Below are 16,895 nucleotides of genomic sequence, written 5' to 3'. Positions count from 1 at the left end.
TTGACAAAGCTGTTCTCACAGCCTCCACAGTCAGGAAGCAGAGAGGTAGATGCTATAGTGCTCAGCTGGCTTTCCCCTTTCTGTCTAGTCAAGGGCCCCATCCCATGGAATGATGCCACCCACATTCAGCATGGATGGGCCCTCCCACTTCACTTTACACATCTAAAGACTCCCTCAAAAATCTGCCAAAGATTTGTTCCCTAGGTGACTCCACATCTTGTCAAAATGACAGTATTAGCCATCACATCCTCCTGATTAGACCATTGACTGCACAGTTGTGGTCCTTGCCAGGTGCCCCATGAGCATCAAACCCTCCACTCCAGAGAGGCACCCAGCAGCTCCCACAATCCCAGGATTCAGCTCCTTAAAAGTCATTTGCTTTTAATCAAAACTGTTTTCTGTTTATTTGTTAGCTTGTTTGTTTTGCTTTTTCAAGGTAAGGTCTCACTCTTTCCCAGGTTGACCTGGAATTCACTATATAGTCTCAGGCTGGCCTCAAACTTACAGAGATCCTCCTGCCTCTACCTCCCCAGAGCTGGGATTAAAAGTGTGCGCCACCACACCCGGCTCATAACTAAATTTTAGAGCAGAGTCTGTAACACAGCCTCAGCTAAAGCAGTCACAGCTGTGCCTCCAGGCAGACATCAGGGCACCGGGGAGCTTACCTGGCCTGGAGGCTCTGTGGGTCAGAGCTGCCACTCTGCCTGAGGAGCCTCAGGACCAGCTTTTCTCACACTGACCAGTGCCATACCTGCCTGAGGGCACATTCAAGAATAATGTGCCTTGGGCTGGAGAGATGGCTTAGTGGTTAAGTGCTTGCCTGTGAAGCCTAAGGACCGTGGCTTGAGGCTCAATTCCCTAGGACCCACATAAGCCAGATGCACAAAGGGGCACATGCATCTGGAGTTTGTTTGCAGTGGCTGGAGACCCTGACATGCCCATACACATACACACACACACACACACACACACACACACACACACACACACACATTTTCTCTCTCTCTCTCTCTCTGCCTCTTTTTCTCTCTCTCTGTTGCTCTCAAATAAATAAAAATAAACAAAAAGAAATTAAAGAATAGTGTTCTTTAAAAACATACAATTAGGGCTGGAGAGATGGCTTAGCAATTAAGGCACTTGCCTTCAAAGCCAAAGGACCCAGGTTCGATTCCCAGTACCCATATAAGCCAGATGCACAAGGTGGTACATGTGTCTGGAGTTCATTTGCAGTGGCTAGAAGCCCTGGCACACTCATTCTCTCTCTCTCTCCCTCCTTCCCTCCCTCCCTCTTTCCTTCTTTCAAATAAATAAATAAAAATAAAAATATTTAAGAAAAAAGAAACATACAATTAAAGGGATGGAGAGATGGCTTAGCAGTTAAGGTGCTTGCCTGCAAAGCCTAAGGACTCATGTTTGACTCCCCAGGTCCCACATAAGCCAGACACAAAGTGACCCAAGCACACAAGGTCGCATATGCACACAAGAGGCCACACGTGGGGTTCTAGTGCAGTGGCTGGAGGCACTGGCACAACAGTCCCCCCCCCCCCTTACATACACACAAAAGGCCATTCTGTTGAGCTTACCTCAAAAAAAATGCTATGAAGAAGAAAAGACATTTCCTACACCATTAAAATTTATAGTTGAGAGCTATAGAGATCTGGTTTAGTGGTTAAGGCACTTGCCTGCAAAACCAAAGGATCCATGTTCAATTCCCTAAGACCCCCATGTAAGCCAGATGCACAATTGGGCATGTGTCTGGAGTTTGTTTGCAGTGGCTAAAGGCCCTAACATGACCATTATTTCTTTCTACCTCTTCCTCTCTCTCTCTCTAATAAAAGAAAATTACAGTTGAGGGGACTGGGAAGATGGCTCGTTAAAGACACTTATTTGCAAAGCCTAATGTCCCAAGTTCAATTACCCGGTACCCACATAAAGCCAGATGCACAAAGGGGCACATGCATCTGGAGTCTGTTTGCAGTGACAAGAGGCCCTGATGTGCCCATTCTCATGCACTCGCTCGCTCTCGCTCTGTCTCTTTCTCTCTCTATTTGAAAATAAATATATTTTTTTCAAATTTTATAGTTGAGGGTCTAAAGAGATGGCTTAGAGGTTAAGACACTTGCCTACGAAGCCTAAGGACCCAGGTTCACTTCCCCAATACTCCCGTGAGCCAAATACACAAGGTGATGCATGCTTCTGGAGTTCTTTTGCAATGGCTGGAGGGCCTGACACTCCCATTCTCTTATTTGCCTCTTTTTCTCTCAAATAAATAATTTTTTAAAAAATTAGCTAGGCATTGTGCACGCCTTTAATCCCAGCACTTGGGAGGCAGAGGTAGGAGGATAGGCATGAGTTCAAGGCCACCCTGGAGAGTACATAGTGAATTCCAGGTCAGCCTTGGCTAGAGCGAGACCCTACCTCAAAAAAAAAAAAAAATTCACAGTTGAGGGCTAGGGAGATAGCTCTGTAAAAGCAGTTGCTTGCAAAGGCTGCCATCTCAGTTTCCGTTCCCAGTACCCACACAAAAAGCCAGATGCAAAGCCTGGCATGTGCACCTGGAATTCAGTTGCAGTGGCAGGAGGCCCTAGTGTATGTGTGTGTGTGTGTGTGTGTGTGTGTAAATGAATGACACAAATAAAAAGATTTTTAAGTATTTTATTTGCATGCAGAGAGACAGAGAAAGTGAATGGGCACACCAGGGCCTCCTGCTACTGCAAACAAACTCCAGATGCATGTGCCACCTTGTGCATCTGGCTTTACTTGAGTACTGGGGGCTCAAACCTGGGTCATTAGGCTTTGCAGGTTAGTGCCTAAACAGCTGAGCCATCTCTCCAGCCCAAGATTTTTTTTCAATTTACAGCTGGGCATGGGGGCACATGTCTTTAATCCCAGCATTCAGGAAGCCAAGGTAGGAGGATCTCTGTGAGGTCAAGGCCAGCCTGAGACTACCCAATGAATTCCAGGTCATCTTGGGCTAGAATAAGACCGTACCTCAAGAATAAAAATAAGGACTGGAGAGGTGGCTTATCAGTTAAAGTGCTTGCCTACAAAGCCTAAAGGCCCAGATTCAATTCCCTAGTACCCACATAAGCTGGATGCACAAGGTAGCACATGTATATAAAGTACGCATGCAGTGACTAGAAGCTCTGACACACCCATTTTCTCTCTCTAGTTGCCCACCCCTCCCTCCTCCCCCCCCCATACATATATATAAATAAAATATTTTAAACTAAATAAAAATTTATAGTTGCTGGGCATGGTGGAGCATGCCTTTAATCCAAGAACTTGGGAGGCTGAGGTAGGATTGCTGTGAGTTCAAGGCCAGCCTGAGTCTACAGAGTGAGTTCCAGTTCAGGCTGGGCTAGAGTGAGACCCTGCCTCAGGGGGAAAAAAAATTGCAGTTGAAAATGGGCATGGTAGGTCTGGCATGGTAGTGCACACCTTTAATCCAAGCACTTGGAAGGCAGAGGTAGGAGGATCACTGTGAGTTTGAGACCACCCTAAGACTACATAGTGAATTCCAGATCAGCCTGAGCTAGAGTGAAACCCTACCTCAAAAAACAAAAACATTACAAAAGGAAACAAATGGGCATGGTGGTTCATGCCTGTAATCTCAGCACCCAGGAGGTTGAGGCAGTATGATTGCCACACATTTAAGACAAGCTTGAATAGTGAGTTCCAACTCATCTTGGACTACAATGTGAGACCCTGCCTGAAAATGCTAATATTTAAAAAACATTATTTTAATTACCGTTGAGCTGTATATACACCTATAATCTTGGCACTTAAGATGCTGAGGCAGGAAGAACCCTGCCTCAAAAGAAAGAAAAAAAGGGCTAGAGAGATGGCTTAGCAGTTAAACACTTGCCTGTGAAGCCTAAAGACCCCCGGTTCGAGGCTCAACTCCCCAAGACCCACATTAGCCAGATGCGCAAGGGGGCGCATGCATCTAGAGTTCGTTTGCAGTGGCTGGAAGTCCTGGCATGCCCATTCTCTCTCTCTCTCTGTATCTGCCTTTCTTTCTCTGTCGCTCTGAAATAAATAAATAAAAATGAACAAAAAAAAAAGTTTTTATAAAGAAAGAAAAAAAAAGGTTGAGTGGAAGTATGTGCTGGGCCTGAGGGCTGAGGCTGAGTGCAATGGCACAGAGGAGCAGCCTTCCCTAACACTGTCTCTGTTTTCAGCTGGACTGAACCCAAACATGAATGTCAACAGCATGGACATGACCAGTGGTTTGTCCGTGAAGGACCCATCTCAGTCCCAGTCACGCCTCCCTCAGTGGACACACCCCAACTCCATGGATAACTTGTCCAGTGCTGCTTCTCCCCTGGACCAGAATCCTGGCAAGCATGGTATGTCCCAGCAGGAAGGTCCCGCCCACACAGGGCTGCTGCTGGTGTGCGGATTGGTTATCCCACAGTGTGGCATGCTCTTTCTGTCATTTTTGTGTATGCCATCCATCCAGTCTAAACCAGTCACTGACCAAACTTCTGGAACCTCAGCCATCATCACATCCTATCTCCAAACCCAGAGATCTTTGACAATGCAGCAGAGAAGTCACAGTCCACACACTTGCCAGTAAGGCCATATTCACCAGCAAAGAAAAATGAGCCTACTAAAATGAAATAGTTTTTTTCCTCTGCCACTGTGCTAAGAATTATTTTTCAAAAACCTAAAACTATGCCAAGCATAGTGGCACACTCCTTTGATCCCAGCACTTGGGAGGCAGAGGTAGGAGGATCATCTTGAGTTTGAGGCCACCCTGAGAATGCAGAGTGAATTCCAGGTCAGCCTGGGCTAGAATGAAACCCTACCTTGGAAAACCAAAAGAAATAAAAATAAAAAAGCCTAAAACCCATGCCAGAGAGAGAGATGGCTCAGTGGATACGTGCTTGCCTGCAAAACCTAAGGACCCAGGCTCAATTCCCCAGTGGCGCATGCATCTGGAGTTCATTTGCATTGGCTAGAGGTCCTAGTGTACCCATTCTTTTACACCTGCCCTCTCTCCTTATTTATAAACAACAATAAACTTTTTAAAACTTTATTTTAAAAAAAAGCCAGGCATGGTAGTGCATGGTAGTGCATACCTTTATTCTCAGCACTGGGAAGCAGAGGTAGGAGGATCTCTTGTGAGTTTGAGGACAGCCTATAACTACATAGTGAGTTCCAGGTCAGCTTGGGCTATAGTGAGGCCCTGTCTCAAAGCAAAGGGAAAAAAAAGAAAGAAAGAAAATCAAGCTGGGTGTGGTGGCACACGCCCTTAATCCCAGCACTTGGGAGGCAAAGGTAGTTGGATCGCTGTGAGTTTAGGGCCAGCCTGGTCTCGCAGAAGCACCCTACCTTGGAAAAGCAAAAGAAAGAGAGAGGAAAGGAAAGAAAAAGAAAAGAAAGAAAGAAAAACAAATGTTTTGACAGAAGTAAGAAGCGAAAGTATTGAGCATAAGAGTAAGTGCCGCTGCTGAGCTCTGAGCAGGAGCATCAAAGGAGATCTAAGAGGGGGTATTGGAAGTGTGGCTTGATGACATAGTGCTGCCTTAGTATGCACAAGGCCCTAGGTTCCATCCCCAGCCCCACAATAGAGAAAAAGAAATGTAGTGAGCCATGTAACTTTCTTTATATAAAGCAATATAAAAGAAAAATGTTCCTTCCACTTAACTCTATAAAAAAATGCACCTGAAGCTGGGGTGGTGGTGCATGCCTTTAATTCCAGCACTTGGGAGGCAGAGGTAGGAGGATCACCATGAGTTTGAGGCCACCCTGAGACTACATAGTGAATTCCAGGTCAGCCTGAGCTAGAGTGAGACCCTACCTTAGAAAAAAAAAAAAAAAATGCACCTGACATTGGGCTCTTCCCTGGCCACATCACTGTTGGCTCACTCTAAATTCAGTGTCCAGTTTGTTCTGTAGCAGGGCAGCACTATAGGAAGACACAGAGACTACAACAGACGAAACCACTATGACTCAAAAGTTGTCCCCAGAAAGATTTACTGTGGGCAACTGAAAGATTTCTAACTTGAGCCAAGTTGTACACACCAGTAATCCCAGCACTTGGAAGGTGGAGATAGAAGGGTCAGGAGTTTAGGGTCATCCTTCTTTGAGGCCAGGTTAGGCTACATGAGAACCTGTCTCGAAGAAAAAAAAGTTTTGATAATGTAGTGCACTTACCTACCTACCATGTATGAGGCCTTAGGTTTGATCCCAGCACTGAGGGTGGCAGGGGGAATAGCATGAAGCCACCCTGACACTACATAGTGCATTCCAGGTCAGCCTGGGCTACAATGAGACCCTACCTCAAAAAAACAGTAACAACAACAAAAAAAAAAAGGCATGTCTGGGCATGGTGGCACACACTTTTAATCCCAACACTTGGGAGGCAGAAGTAGGAGGAGGATCACTGTGAGTTCAAGACCAGCCTGAGACTACATAGTGAATTCCAGGTCAGCCCGGGCTAGAGTGAGAAGAAAAACCTCGCATGTGATTAAAAATACTTGAGGTGAGACAGAACCTAGTATGTTCAAGGCTCTGGCTTCCATGGAAACAAATGTATGTGTGTTTTAATCTTTCAAAGATTTACATTTTTGGACACAGCTCTGGGGGAATCTTGGACAGGCCTGGCCTGAAAGACAGCCTACATAACTGCAAGGCAGGAGGCCTTGGACCTGGAGGGAAGGAGAACTCTGCAGCATCAAGACTGAGTGTTCCCTGACTCCTCTTTCCCGTCCCCTGTAGGTGCTATCCCTGGAGGTCTTAGCATTGGGCCTCCAGGCAAGTCCTCCATTGATGACTCCTATGGCCGGTACGATTTAATCCAGAACAGTGAGTCACCAGCCAGTCCTCCTGTAGCTGTCCCCCATAGCTGGTCGCGTGCCAAATCTGACAGTGATAAACTCTCCAATGGTTCCAGCATCAGCTGGCCCCCAGGTAAGACCACATAGTGCTTCTGGGCAGCAGCAGGTGCAGGTTTTCCTAGAGCCAGGAGATTGATTGGCACAGAGAAAGTGGGATCTGCACTGTGGATTCTGGAAACCATGAGTCCTAGGTGTCGTGTTTCCATTGAGATCAGGTGGATGTGGCTACTGGCAAGCATTGTTTTGTACTTCAGTGCAGGACTGGGGCAGGTGGCAGAGGAGAGGGCACTAAATTCCAGCTGGCGGAAGCTCTCAGACCTAAATGGGCTAGGAGTGATTGATGTCAGGAAAGGGCTCCTGAAATGCCCTGAGCTTAACTATCAGAAATAGGAAAAATGTTTTTTAATACTACAACCTGACATGAAGATGGTCGCATGTGCAATGTCATGACGTGGGGTGAAGGTGCTTGAGGTGTAACATCATCACGTGGTGTGAAGGTGCTCGTGTGTGCAGCTTATTTTGGTTTCCGTGAACAGAATTCCATCCTGGAGTTCCATGGAAAGGACTTCAGAATATTGATCCTGAGAATGACCCTGATGTCACTCCTGGCAGTGTCCCCACCGGGCCAACCATCAACACCACCATCCAGGATGTCAACCGCTACCTCCTCAAGAGTGGAGGTGAGGTGCCTCCCCTTCCCCCACCTTACGTAGGAAGGTCTCCAGACTCCTGGAGAGGTGTGAGCTGGCAGTGTGGGTTGTGGGTCAGGTAGGTGGTCAGACATAGTTGGTGAGCAGCCACTGCTGTTAACTCAGGTAGTGCTTGCAGGGAGATAGATAGGAGTCCATGCTTGTGTTTAACAAGCACAGGTTGAGTCTCCTCAGGCAGTGCGCTTGCAAAGGACCATACAGGCAACAATTTCAGAGGGTTTCCAGAAACACTTACGTAGACTTTACCAGTTGAGCTCCTCTAGTCCAAAAACCAAAATCCACTACCATGACACTCACAGACTCTTTGGAGGGGCTGAGAAGATGGCTTAAGGGTTAAGACACTTGCCTGCAAAGCCTAAGGACCCATGTTAACTCTCCAGATCCCACATAAGCAAGACAGACACACAAAGTTGATGCAAGCACACAAGGTTGTACATGCATACAAAGTGGCACATGCATCTGGAGTTCATTTGCAAGTGGCTGGAGGCCCTAGCACACCAATTCTCTGGTTCTTGCTCTCTCTTGCATGAAAAAGGGGGGGGGGCAAGCCGGGCGTGGTGGCGCACGCCTTTAATCCCAGCACTCGGGAGGCAGAGGTAGGAGGATCGCCATGAGTTTGAGGCCACCCTGAGACACCATAGTGAATTCCAGGTCAGCCTGGGCTAGAGTGAAACCCTTCCTCGAAAAACTAAAAATAATAATAATAATAATGATAAAATAAAAATGGGTGGGCGCTGGGCTGGAGAGATGGTTTAGCAGTTAAGGCCCTTGCCTGCAAAGCCAAAGGACCCAGGTTCAATTCCCCAGGACCCACCTAAGCCAGATACACAAGGGGTGCACACATCTGGAGTTTGCAGCAGCTGGAGGCCCTGATGCCCTCTCTCTCGCTCGCTCGTGCGCTCTCTCTCTCTCTCTCATATAAATAAATAAATAAAAATAAAATATTTTAAAAGGGGAGCTGAAGCCGGGCATGGTGGCACACACCTTTAATCCCAGCACTCGGAAGGCAGAGGTAGGAGGATCGCCATGAGTTCGAGGCCACCCTGAGACCACATAGTTAATTCCAGGTCAGCCTGAGCCAGAGTGAGACCCTACCTCGAAAAACAAAAAAACAGAAAAAAGGCAGGGGGTGTTGGAGGGATGGCTTAGTGGTTAAGGCACTTGCCTGCAAATTCAAAGGACCCAGGTTCTATTCCCCAGGATCCATGTAACCCAGATGCACAAGGTGGTGCATGCATTTGGAGTTTGTTTGCAGCGGCTGAAGGCCCTGGTACACACACTCTTTTTCTAAATAATTTTTTTAAATCTGTTGGGCTTGCATCAAAAAAAAATTTTTTTAAGTCTCTTTGGATTTCAAGTCTTTACTTGAGAGAACCTCAACCAGCAAGGAATTTCTATCACTTTTTTTGTTTGTTTGTTTTTTGTTTTTCAAGGTAGTATCTCCTGTAGTTCAGGTTGACCTAGAATTCACTCTGTAGTCTCAGGGTGGCCTCAAACCCACGATGATCCTCCTACTTCTGCCTCCTGAGTACTGGGATTAAAGGTGTGTGCCACCGTGCCCGGCTCTATCACTTTTTTAAACATGTTCTAACATCACATCAGTAACTATTAGCTTTTTGATTTATTTTTGTTTTTTTATTTTAATTTATTTTATGAGAGAGAGAGGATGGGCTTTCTAGCACCTCTAGCTATTAAAAACAAACTCTAGATGAATGTGCTGCTCTGTATATCTGGGTTATGTTGGTACTAAGGAATCAAGCCTGGGTCCTCAGGCTTTGCAGGCAAGCACCTTAATCACTAAGTGGGGTTTTGGCTTTAGTCTTCCTGGGTTTTCGAGGTTGGGTCTCAACTCTAGACCAGGCTGACCTGGAACTCACTGTAGAGTCCAAGGCTGGCCTCAAACTCACAGCAATCCTCTTACCTCTACTTTTGCCTCCTGAGTGCCGGAATTAAAGGCGTGTGCCACCATGCCCAGCTAGAATTTTTTTTTTGTTGCTGTTGTTGTTGTTGTTGTTGTTGTTTTGAGACAGAGTCTCATGTAGCTCAGCCTGGTGTTGAACTCACTCTGTACCCTAGGATGACCTTCAGGTTTTGATCCTTGCCTCTACTCCTGAGTGCTGGGATTACAGTTGCATTCCACCATACCTGGTTCTTTGTTTCCTTTTTTTTTTTCTTCTTCTTGTTGTTGTTTATTTTTGTTTCTGTGTTTGTTTGTTTGTTTGTTTGTTTGTTTGTTTGTTTGTTTTTGAGGTAGGATCTCACTCTAGCCCAGGCTGACCTGGAATTCACTATGGAGTCTCAGGATGGCCTCGAACTCATAGTGATCCTACCTCTGCCTCTCAAGTGCTGAGATTAAAGGCATGTGCCACCATGCCCAGCTCCTGTTCTTTTTTAAAAAATATTTTTCTTTATTTGAGAGAGAGTGAGTATACATGTGCCACGGCCTCCTGCCACTGCACACCACTTTGTGTCTGGCTTTACATGGGTACTAGGGTATTGAATCAGGCCATTGGACTTTGCAAGCAAATGCCCTTAACTGTGGAGCCATCCCTGCAACTCCATGATTGTTGTTTTGCTTTGCTTTGTTTGAGACAAAATCTGATACAACCCAGGTAGGCTCACACTCATTACATAAACAAAGCTGGCCTTGAACTCTGCCTCCTGAGTGCTGGGATTATAGGGGTATACCCACACACCCATCTTGGATAAACTTTTTTTTCTTTTATTGACAATGTCCATAATTATAAACAATATCCCATGGTAATTCCCTTCCTCCCCCCACTTTCCCCTTTGAAACTCTACTTTCCGTCATATCCCCTCCCCCTCTCAATTAGTCTCTTTTTTTATTTTGATCTCATCATCTTTTCCTCCTATTATTATGATGGTCTTGTGTAGGTACTGTCAGGCACTGTGAGGTCATGGGTATCCAGGCCATTTTGTGTCTGAAGTAGCACATTATAAGAAGTCCTACCCTTCCTTCAGCTCTTACATTTTTTCCACCACCTCTTCCGCAATGGACCCTGAGCCTTAGAAGGTGTGATAGAGAGATTTCAGTGCTGAGCACTCCTCTGTAATGTCTTCTCAGCGCCATGATGCCTTCTGAGTCATCCCAAGGTCACTGCCATCTGAAAAGAGAAGGTTCTCTAACCAAAAGTGAGAGTAGCATTGGGTATTAATATTAAGAGAAGTGCTTACTGGGCGGTTTGATAAGCATAGTATATACATTTAGCCAGACAGCAGCAGACATTACACCCCTAGGGCTCATGATTACCCCTGTTGTAGGTTTTCTATATCAAGGATGTATTCCCTCCCATGGAGCAGGCCTCCAGTCCATTTAGAGGGCAGTTGGTTTCTACCATGACAGATGTGCCACTGTTGCACCTATTGGCTCATTTGGCCTGGCTGGCCAAATATAAGGCTTGCAGTGCCCACTGTTGAGTATCTTCACTCGGGATTTCTCTTTCTCCCAGTGAGCTGCATGCAGAATGGCTTTTTCCAACTTTCTGTTGGCTGGTCTATTTGGAGGCGGTTTTCAGCTCAGCTCCAGCAGGATTTCTCATGACCTTGCAGCCCACATATGTGGTCTTCAACAACAGGGTCTTACCATCTGTTCCTGGTGGGAAACCAAGGGCCTCAGCAATAGCCTGTAATCCTTTGGGGGCATTAGTAACCTCCCTGGCCAACACCTCACTGGACTGTAGCCCATCCCTGTCACTAAAACCTTTCTAGTAACAATCTATGGCTCCTGAGTGTTCCATTGTCCAAAAAAGTAGGTTTCCATAGGACTTATTTATATCCTCCTAGATTTTGATTAGCCCTCCCTCCACCTTTCCTTTACTCAATCTCTTCCCCTGACCTCACTTAGGCCTTTTCACCCCCATTAATCTGTTATTCTACTTACATATATACAATACCATCCCATTAAGTTCCCCCTCCCTTCCTTTTTATTCCCTTTATATCCCCTTTCTAGCTTACCTGCCTCTGCTACTGAGTTTTCTTCCTACTCACATAGAAGTTCAATCATTTGTGGCTGGGATCCACTTATGAGAGAAAACACCCAGCTTGGATAAGCTTTAAAAGAAAAAATTCTACTCTATTTACTTACTTATTTAAGAGAGAGCCAGATAGAGCTAGAGAGAGAGAATAGACACTCCAGCACCTCTAGCCACTGTAAACGAACTCCAGACACATGCACCACCTTGTGCATCTGGCTAACATGGGTCCTGTGGAATCTAACCCGGGTCCCTTGGCTTTACAAGCAAACGCCTTAACCATTAAGCCATCCCTCTAGCCCCTGAGTTCTGATTTTTATTAACAACTCATATCAGCCTGTATCTGCTGGGCGCTGTTTGTATTTGAACCCTTCCTAGATTATCAAGAGTGCGGAAGCTGCTATGGGGTGTAATCACATGTTAACACCCACACTTCATCTAGAAGTAAAACTGTTCTTTTAGGATAAACTTCACTGTGGAACCAGACATTTCCAAACCAGGGCACTGTTAGACACTCAGTATCTTGTTGCTTACTATGAAAGGGCTCTGGCAGGGCATCTTCATCTTGGGGTGTGGGGGAATGACACACTGACAGCTAAGGAAGGAGCTTAGGATATGCATACCTTTAAGCTGAGACCCACAGAACACACAGACCTGTTAGCTCTTCTGAGCACTGGCCCAGGTCTAGAACGCTGGGAGCCTGTGCACTGCTGGCCCACGTGGAGCCACACTCAGGGCTCTTACTTGGGGACTATAGATGTTTAGAAGCCATTGATTTCTATCTGGGTGATGAACAGCAGCCAGCCTCCTTTCATGCCCCAGGCAAAATGGCTCTTTTTACTGTTTCCAAACAAATTGTCACTGTGACCCAAGCCTCCTGACGTCTTTACAGAATTGTGTGAAAGGAAACCAAAAACACAGAACTTAGCTGGTCATTCAAGAAAAAGATTCTCTTAGCTCTGAGGGTCTAGATTGTACCCACATTACTGGGGTAGCTGTCTCCCTCCAACCCATGTTTCAGGGGGAAGTGGAAATGGGACATAAAAAGGTCAGAAAAGCATAACAGGAGTTTGCAGTGAAAAAGTTAGATTTTCTTTTTTTCTATTTGAGCTGTGAGAGCATGTTGATTGCCCTGTGTTTAAATTTCTCTTTTTTGGAAGGGAAAGCACTGCTCCTTGACCACCCTGACCTCATGATTCTCATCCTAACAGTGATTCTTTTCCCTCGGGCTTCATGCCATTCTATTCCATGCCATGCTGCCTTGGCCTTCTGGAATCTTCTGGAAAGTCTCTTTCACCTCCCAGGGGGAGAGGAACTCAGAGCAGGAGGCCTGCCCTGTGTTGAGCTCCTCACAGCCATTCCAGCTGCTCACCACAGACCTGTTGCCCTCTCTTAGTGCCATGTTTGGTTCTGCAGGGTCCCCGCCATGCTCTCAGAATGCCCCGCTGCCCTCCTCGAGTGCCTGGCCGCTTGGTGCCTCCAGCTGCAGTGGCCCTTTCAGCAGCATGGCCTCCGCACCTAGTGTGACAGGTACGAACTGGCCTCTAGACCGACTTGGCTCGGCTCACGGGTAGCCTCTTCTTTCTTTCCCAAACAAAGCCGGAACAGAGTTCAGCTTTTTCTGTTGATCCATTTATTCCTGAGGGCAGGAAGGCCGTGTGGGACAGAGCATGGCAGGAACGTGGCGCAGCTCAGCTGTGGGGCCTGCATCCTCACATGCACAGTGGAGGTGACACCACCTTGTGGGGTATGGAGAGCGCGGGATATATGAGACTCCCACCTACATAGGTGTGCTTCCCCTAACAACGACAAGACCAGGAACGTGTTAGACTTTGGCAAGGCAGGAAGTTAGTGGCTTGGAATGTGCACGTGAGTTTATCATACTGGTGAAAAAGTCTCCGGCAGGTCCCCGGCATGCCCACACTACACTCCACTGCTCTGACGAGTGTATAATGAGGCATATTCAGCCAGGCATGGTGGCACTTCCTTTAATCCCAGCGCTCGGAAGGCAGAGGTAGGAGGATTGCTGTGAGTTCAAGGCCACCCTGAGAGTACAGAGTGAATTCCAGGGCAGCCTTGGCCCCTGCCTTGAAAAAAAAAAAAAAAAAATGAGACATATTCATGATAACCACAGACCACACAGTCCCTCATGCTGATTGTTTGTCAAAACTTTCTTAAAACAAAGACATGAATAAAAGTGGACACGCAAACACCATCTCAGATTTAGTTCTTCCTTTTTATTTTTTGACAATTTCCATATGTTTATATAATATATTTTGATTATATTCACCCCTGTTACCTTCTCTTACCACCCCCTACTGAATCCTATCTTCCTATTTAGTCCCACTTCCAAGAAATTTGAATGTTTGTTGTGACCCAGTGAGCGGAGTTAGGGTCGCTTGCTTGAGCATGGGCAGGGGTTTATTTCCTGGAAATCAGACGGGCTTGAACTGAATGCAAACGTTGTAATGGTTCTTGGAGAAACTATGCAGAGTTGTTGACTGGATTTCTCAGCAATGAAGTCCAAGTGTTCATAGTATTCAAGCAGTCTTTGAGGGAAAATATATGGCTGTCCTAACAGAGACCGCTATTTGGAGATGGTGGGGGTAGAGGCCAGACTCACATGTGTCCAGACAGCACAGGGTAAATGCCAGGGAGAGGCACACGCACTGAAGGTCGCGGCAAGAGAGATGGGGGGCAAGAATGCCACAGCCTTTATAGTGTTAGAGTCAGGTCTGCAAAGGGGAGACCCAGTTGGTTCGTAGGGTTGGAAGGCGGACCCCGGGGCCTGCTCACCTGCGCCGTGTATTTGGGGAATGTGCTAGACTGTGGACAGCAGGGCCACTGTAGGTCAGTCTCAGTCAGAGTGAGAGTTTCATTTCCACCCTTGTGCCAGGTGGCATCTCATGGTTTTCTCTGGGGCTCAGTCTCTTAACTGAACAGCCTAAAAGAAGCTAGCTTTCTGTTATCCTCCTTCAGGAGAATCACCACAAGTGTGAGACCCTGGGCAAGTTCCAAGCCAACCAGAACTACATAGCAACATCCTTAAGAAAAAAAAAATTTAATCAAAGATTGAACTTCAACACTACTGTTTTCTTGATGGTGAATATTCGCACATTAACAGTGCTGGCAAGGCCTACACTGAGCACGTGCTGTGACACTGAAGAGAAGCTGGAGCACGCATGACAGGGAATGGCTGCACAGGCCACTAGGCCCAGGTCTGAATGCAAAAGGATGCTTGAGCCCAGCTGTTCAAGGCCAGCTTGGACAGCACAGAGATGCTGTCCACAAAACAAGGGGCAGGGGATGCATCTGTTGGCAGAGTGCTTGCCTGGCATGAACCATGTAAGCTAGATGTGGTGGCATATCTCAGCACTTAGGAGGTAGAGGTAGGAGGATCGGGAGTTTGTCATAGGAAACTTTTCCCCTTGGGGAAACACACACACATCTGTCCAGCACAGATAGGACTCAGATTATAGACCAAGTATGATTATACCAAAACTCACAGAGCAGGGCAAGGGGCTGCTTTCAGGAGCATGGGTGACTCACAGGCAGCCACATCTCCGCAGCACACTGCAGGCTCACAGGCTGCTCTGCAGCTGTTTGTTCCTTATGCAGTCCTAGGGACTGCTGTTGCAACTTTTCCCACACAACCTCCTGCCTCCGTCCCCCAGGAGGGAATGTTTCAGTTCAAAGGAATTTGCTATACAACAGTGTTCAAGGTCATTCTTGTCTAGGCTAAGAGATACTACCTTAAAAAAAAAAAAAAAAAAAGAGAGCTGGGGAGATGGCTTAGTGGTTAAGGCAATTGCCTGTAAAGCCTAAGGACCCATGTTTGACTCTCCAAATCCCACATTAGCCAGATGCACATAGGTGAGACAAACACAAGATCACACAAGTCCACTAGATGGTGCAAGCATTCACTGCAGTAGCCCTGGGCCGCCTCCTGCTCTGCTGCCGGCCCCCCAAACCTGCAGTCACCTCTCCCAGCTACAAATGCTGTTTCTCTGCCTTCTAGGTAAACTGTCAGACATTAAATCGACATGGTCCTCCGGCCCAGCCTCCCACACACAAGCCTCTCTGTCTCACGAGCTGTGGAAGGTGCCCAGAAACACTACTGCACCCACCAGGCCCCCTCCAGGGTTAGCCAATCCCAAGCCTTCCTCCACCTGGGGTGCCAGTCCTCTTGGCTGGACCAGCTCTTACTCCTCGGGTAAGTATTCTGTCCTCAGGTTTACATGGGCACAGGTGCCCGAGGCTGATCCAGTGTCCCTGCAGGGGAGGTACTGTTGCCCTGTCCACTCCTCCTGTCAGGTTCTCTGCAGCCTAGAGTGGTTAGAAGAGAGCTGGGGCCGCCCAGACTTGTAGGTGATTGGACACTGCCACACATGCTGTGCCCACAGAGGGTCATTCAGCCACCCTAGGCTTCCCTCTCCCATCACCCACACTAAAACTGGACCAATATAGCAGTGCTGTGTGGCTCTGTAGGTTCCTGTAGGACCCCATCCTATGGAGTGCCAATCCTGTGGGGTAAAGAAAAGGTCTGGAAGTGCACAAAACTAAAGACTGGCTCAGTAGACTTTTCTAGCATTGCAAGGCATTGGGTCCCATTCTCATAATGGAAAAACACAACACAGCAGAGTCAGCTGGGTGTGCTGGCACACACCCCTAATCCCAGCACTCGAGAGGCAGAGGTAGGAGGATCACCATGAATTCAAAGTCAGCCTGGAACTACCTAGTGAATTCCAGGTCAGCCTGGGCTACAGTGAGACCCTACCTCGAAAAACCAAAACAAAAACCAAGCACCAGTCTTAACTGCGCTGCAGGTAGCTTGAGAATAACATGGGAGCCTTTCAGCAGCAGCCTGCTCCGTTTGCTTCCTGTGTTAACAAGCAGATTGTAGTGTGTGCCTTCTGTGGCAGCGGTGCCCGCTGTTCCTCACGCCCATCGATCCCTAGGCACATGTGGGAGGGCGGGCCTCCTGGTATGGGTGGATTTGGCTTTATGAGAAAACACGAGGCTTCCACGGGACTGAAAGGCTTAGCACCAGCTGTGTATAGAAACATGACCTGTCAACTGAGTTCTTGTTCCTTGGGCTTGTCATCCAGGTTCTGCTTGGAGTACTGACACCTCAGGAAGAACAAGCAGCTGGCTGGTTCTCCGCAACCTCACCCCCCAGGTACAGGTCTGCGGGTAGGAGGGGTGTCCTGTAGTACCCCTGGTGGCTGGGCAGCCAAGAAGTGTGCACACGTGCCCTGGTAGCATATGGTGGTCTGTGGCAGGCAGGCAGGCAGGCATTCTCATTCAGGGCTTAGGATGACATGGGCAAGTGTGAGCAGACACAG

At 47.3% G+C, this 16,895-nt stretch overlaps 1 protein-coding gene across 4 annotated transcripts in view; it reads left to right on the top strand.

The window, feature by feature from the left end:
- Tnrc6c (trinucleotide repeat containing adaptor 6C) overlaps window positions 1–16,895 on the top strand; it is an 86,348-nt gene that overhangs the window by 64,199 nt on the left and 5,254 nt on the right. For 2 of the 4 annotated variants that reach the window (XM_045158448.1, XM_045158447.1), the window contains exons 15-20: window positions 4,185–4,352; window positions 6,730–6,921; window positions 7,385–7,528; window positions 12,967–13,080; window positions 15,569–15,763; window positions 16,659–16,729. In XM_045158448.1, coding sequence (XP_045014383.1) covers window positions 4,185–4,352; window positions 6,730–6,921; window positions 7,385–7,528; window positions 12,967–13,080; window positions 15,569–15,763; window positions 16,659–16,729 — 884 coding nt within the window. The remainder of the gene's footprint in view (window positions 1–4,184; window positions 4,353–6,729; window positions 6,922–7,384; window positions 7,529–12,966; window positions 13,081–15,568; window positions 15,764–16,658; window positions 16,730–16,895) is intronic. The other 2 variants (XM_045158449.1, XM_004655230.2) reach the window with 1 other exon arrangement.

The sequence above is a fragment of the Jaculus jaculus genome, chromosome 9 (genome assembly GCF_020740685.1).
Source record: "Jaculus jaculus isolate mJacJac1 chromosome 9, mJacJac1.mat.Y.cur, whole genome shotgun sequence".
NCBI classification, from domain to species: Eukaryota; Metazoa; Chordata; class Mammalia; order Rodentia; family Dipodidae; genus Jaculus; species Jaculus jaculus.
This window is presented reverse-complemented; position numbering and strand designations above follow the sequence as displayed.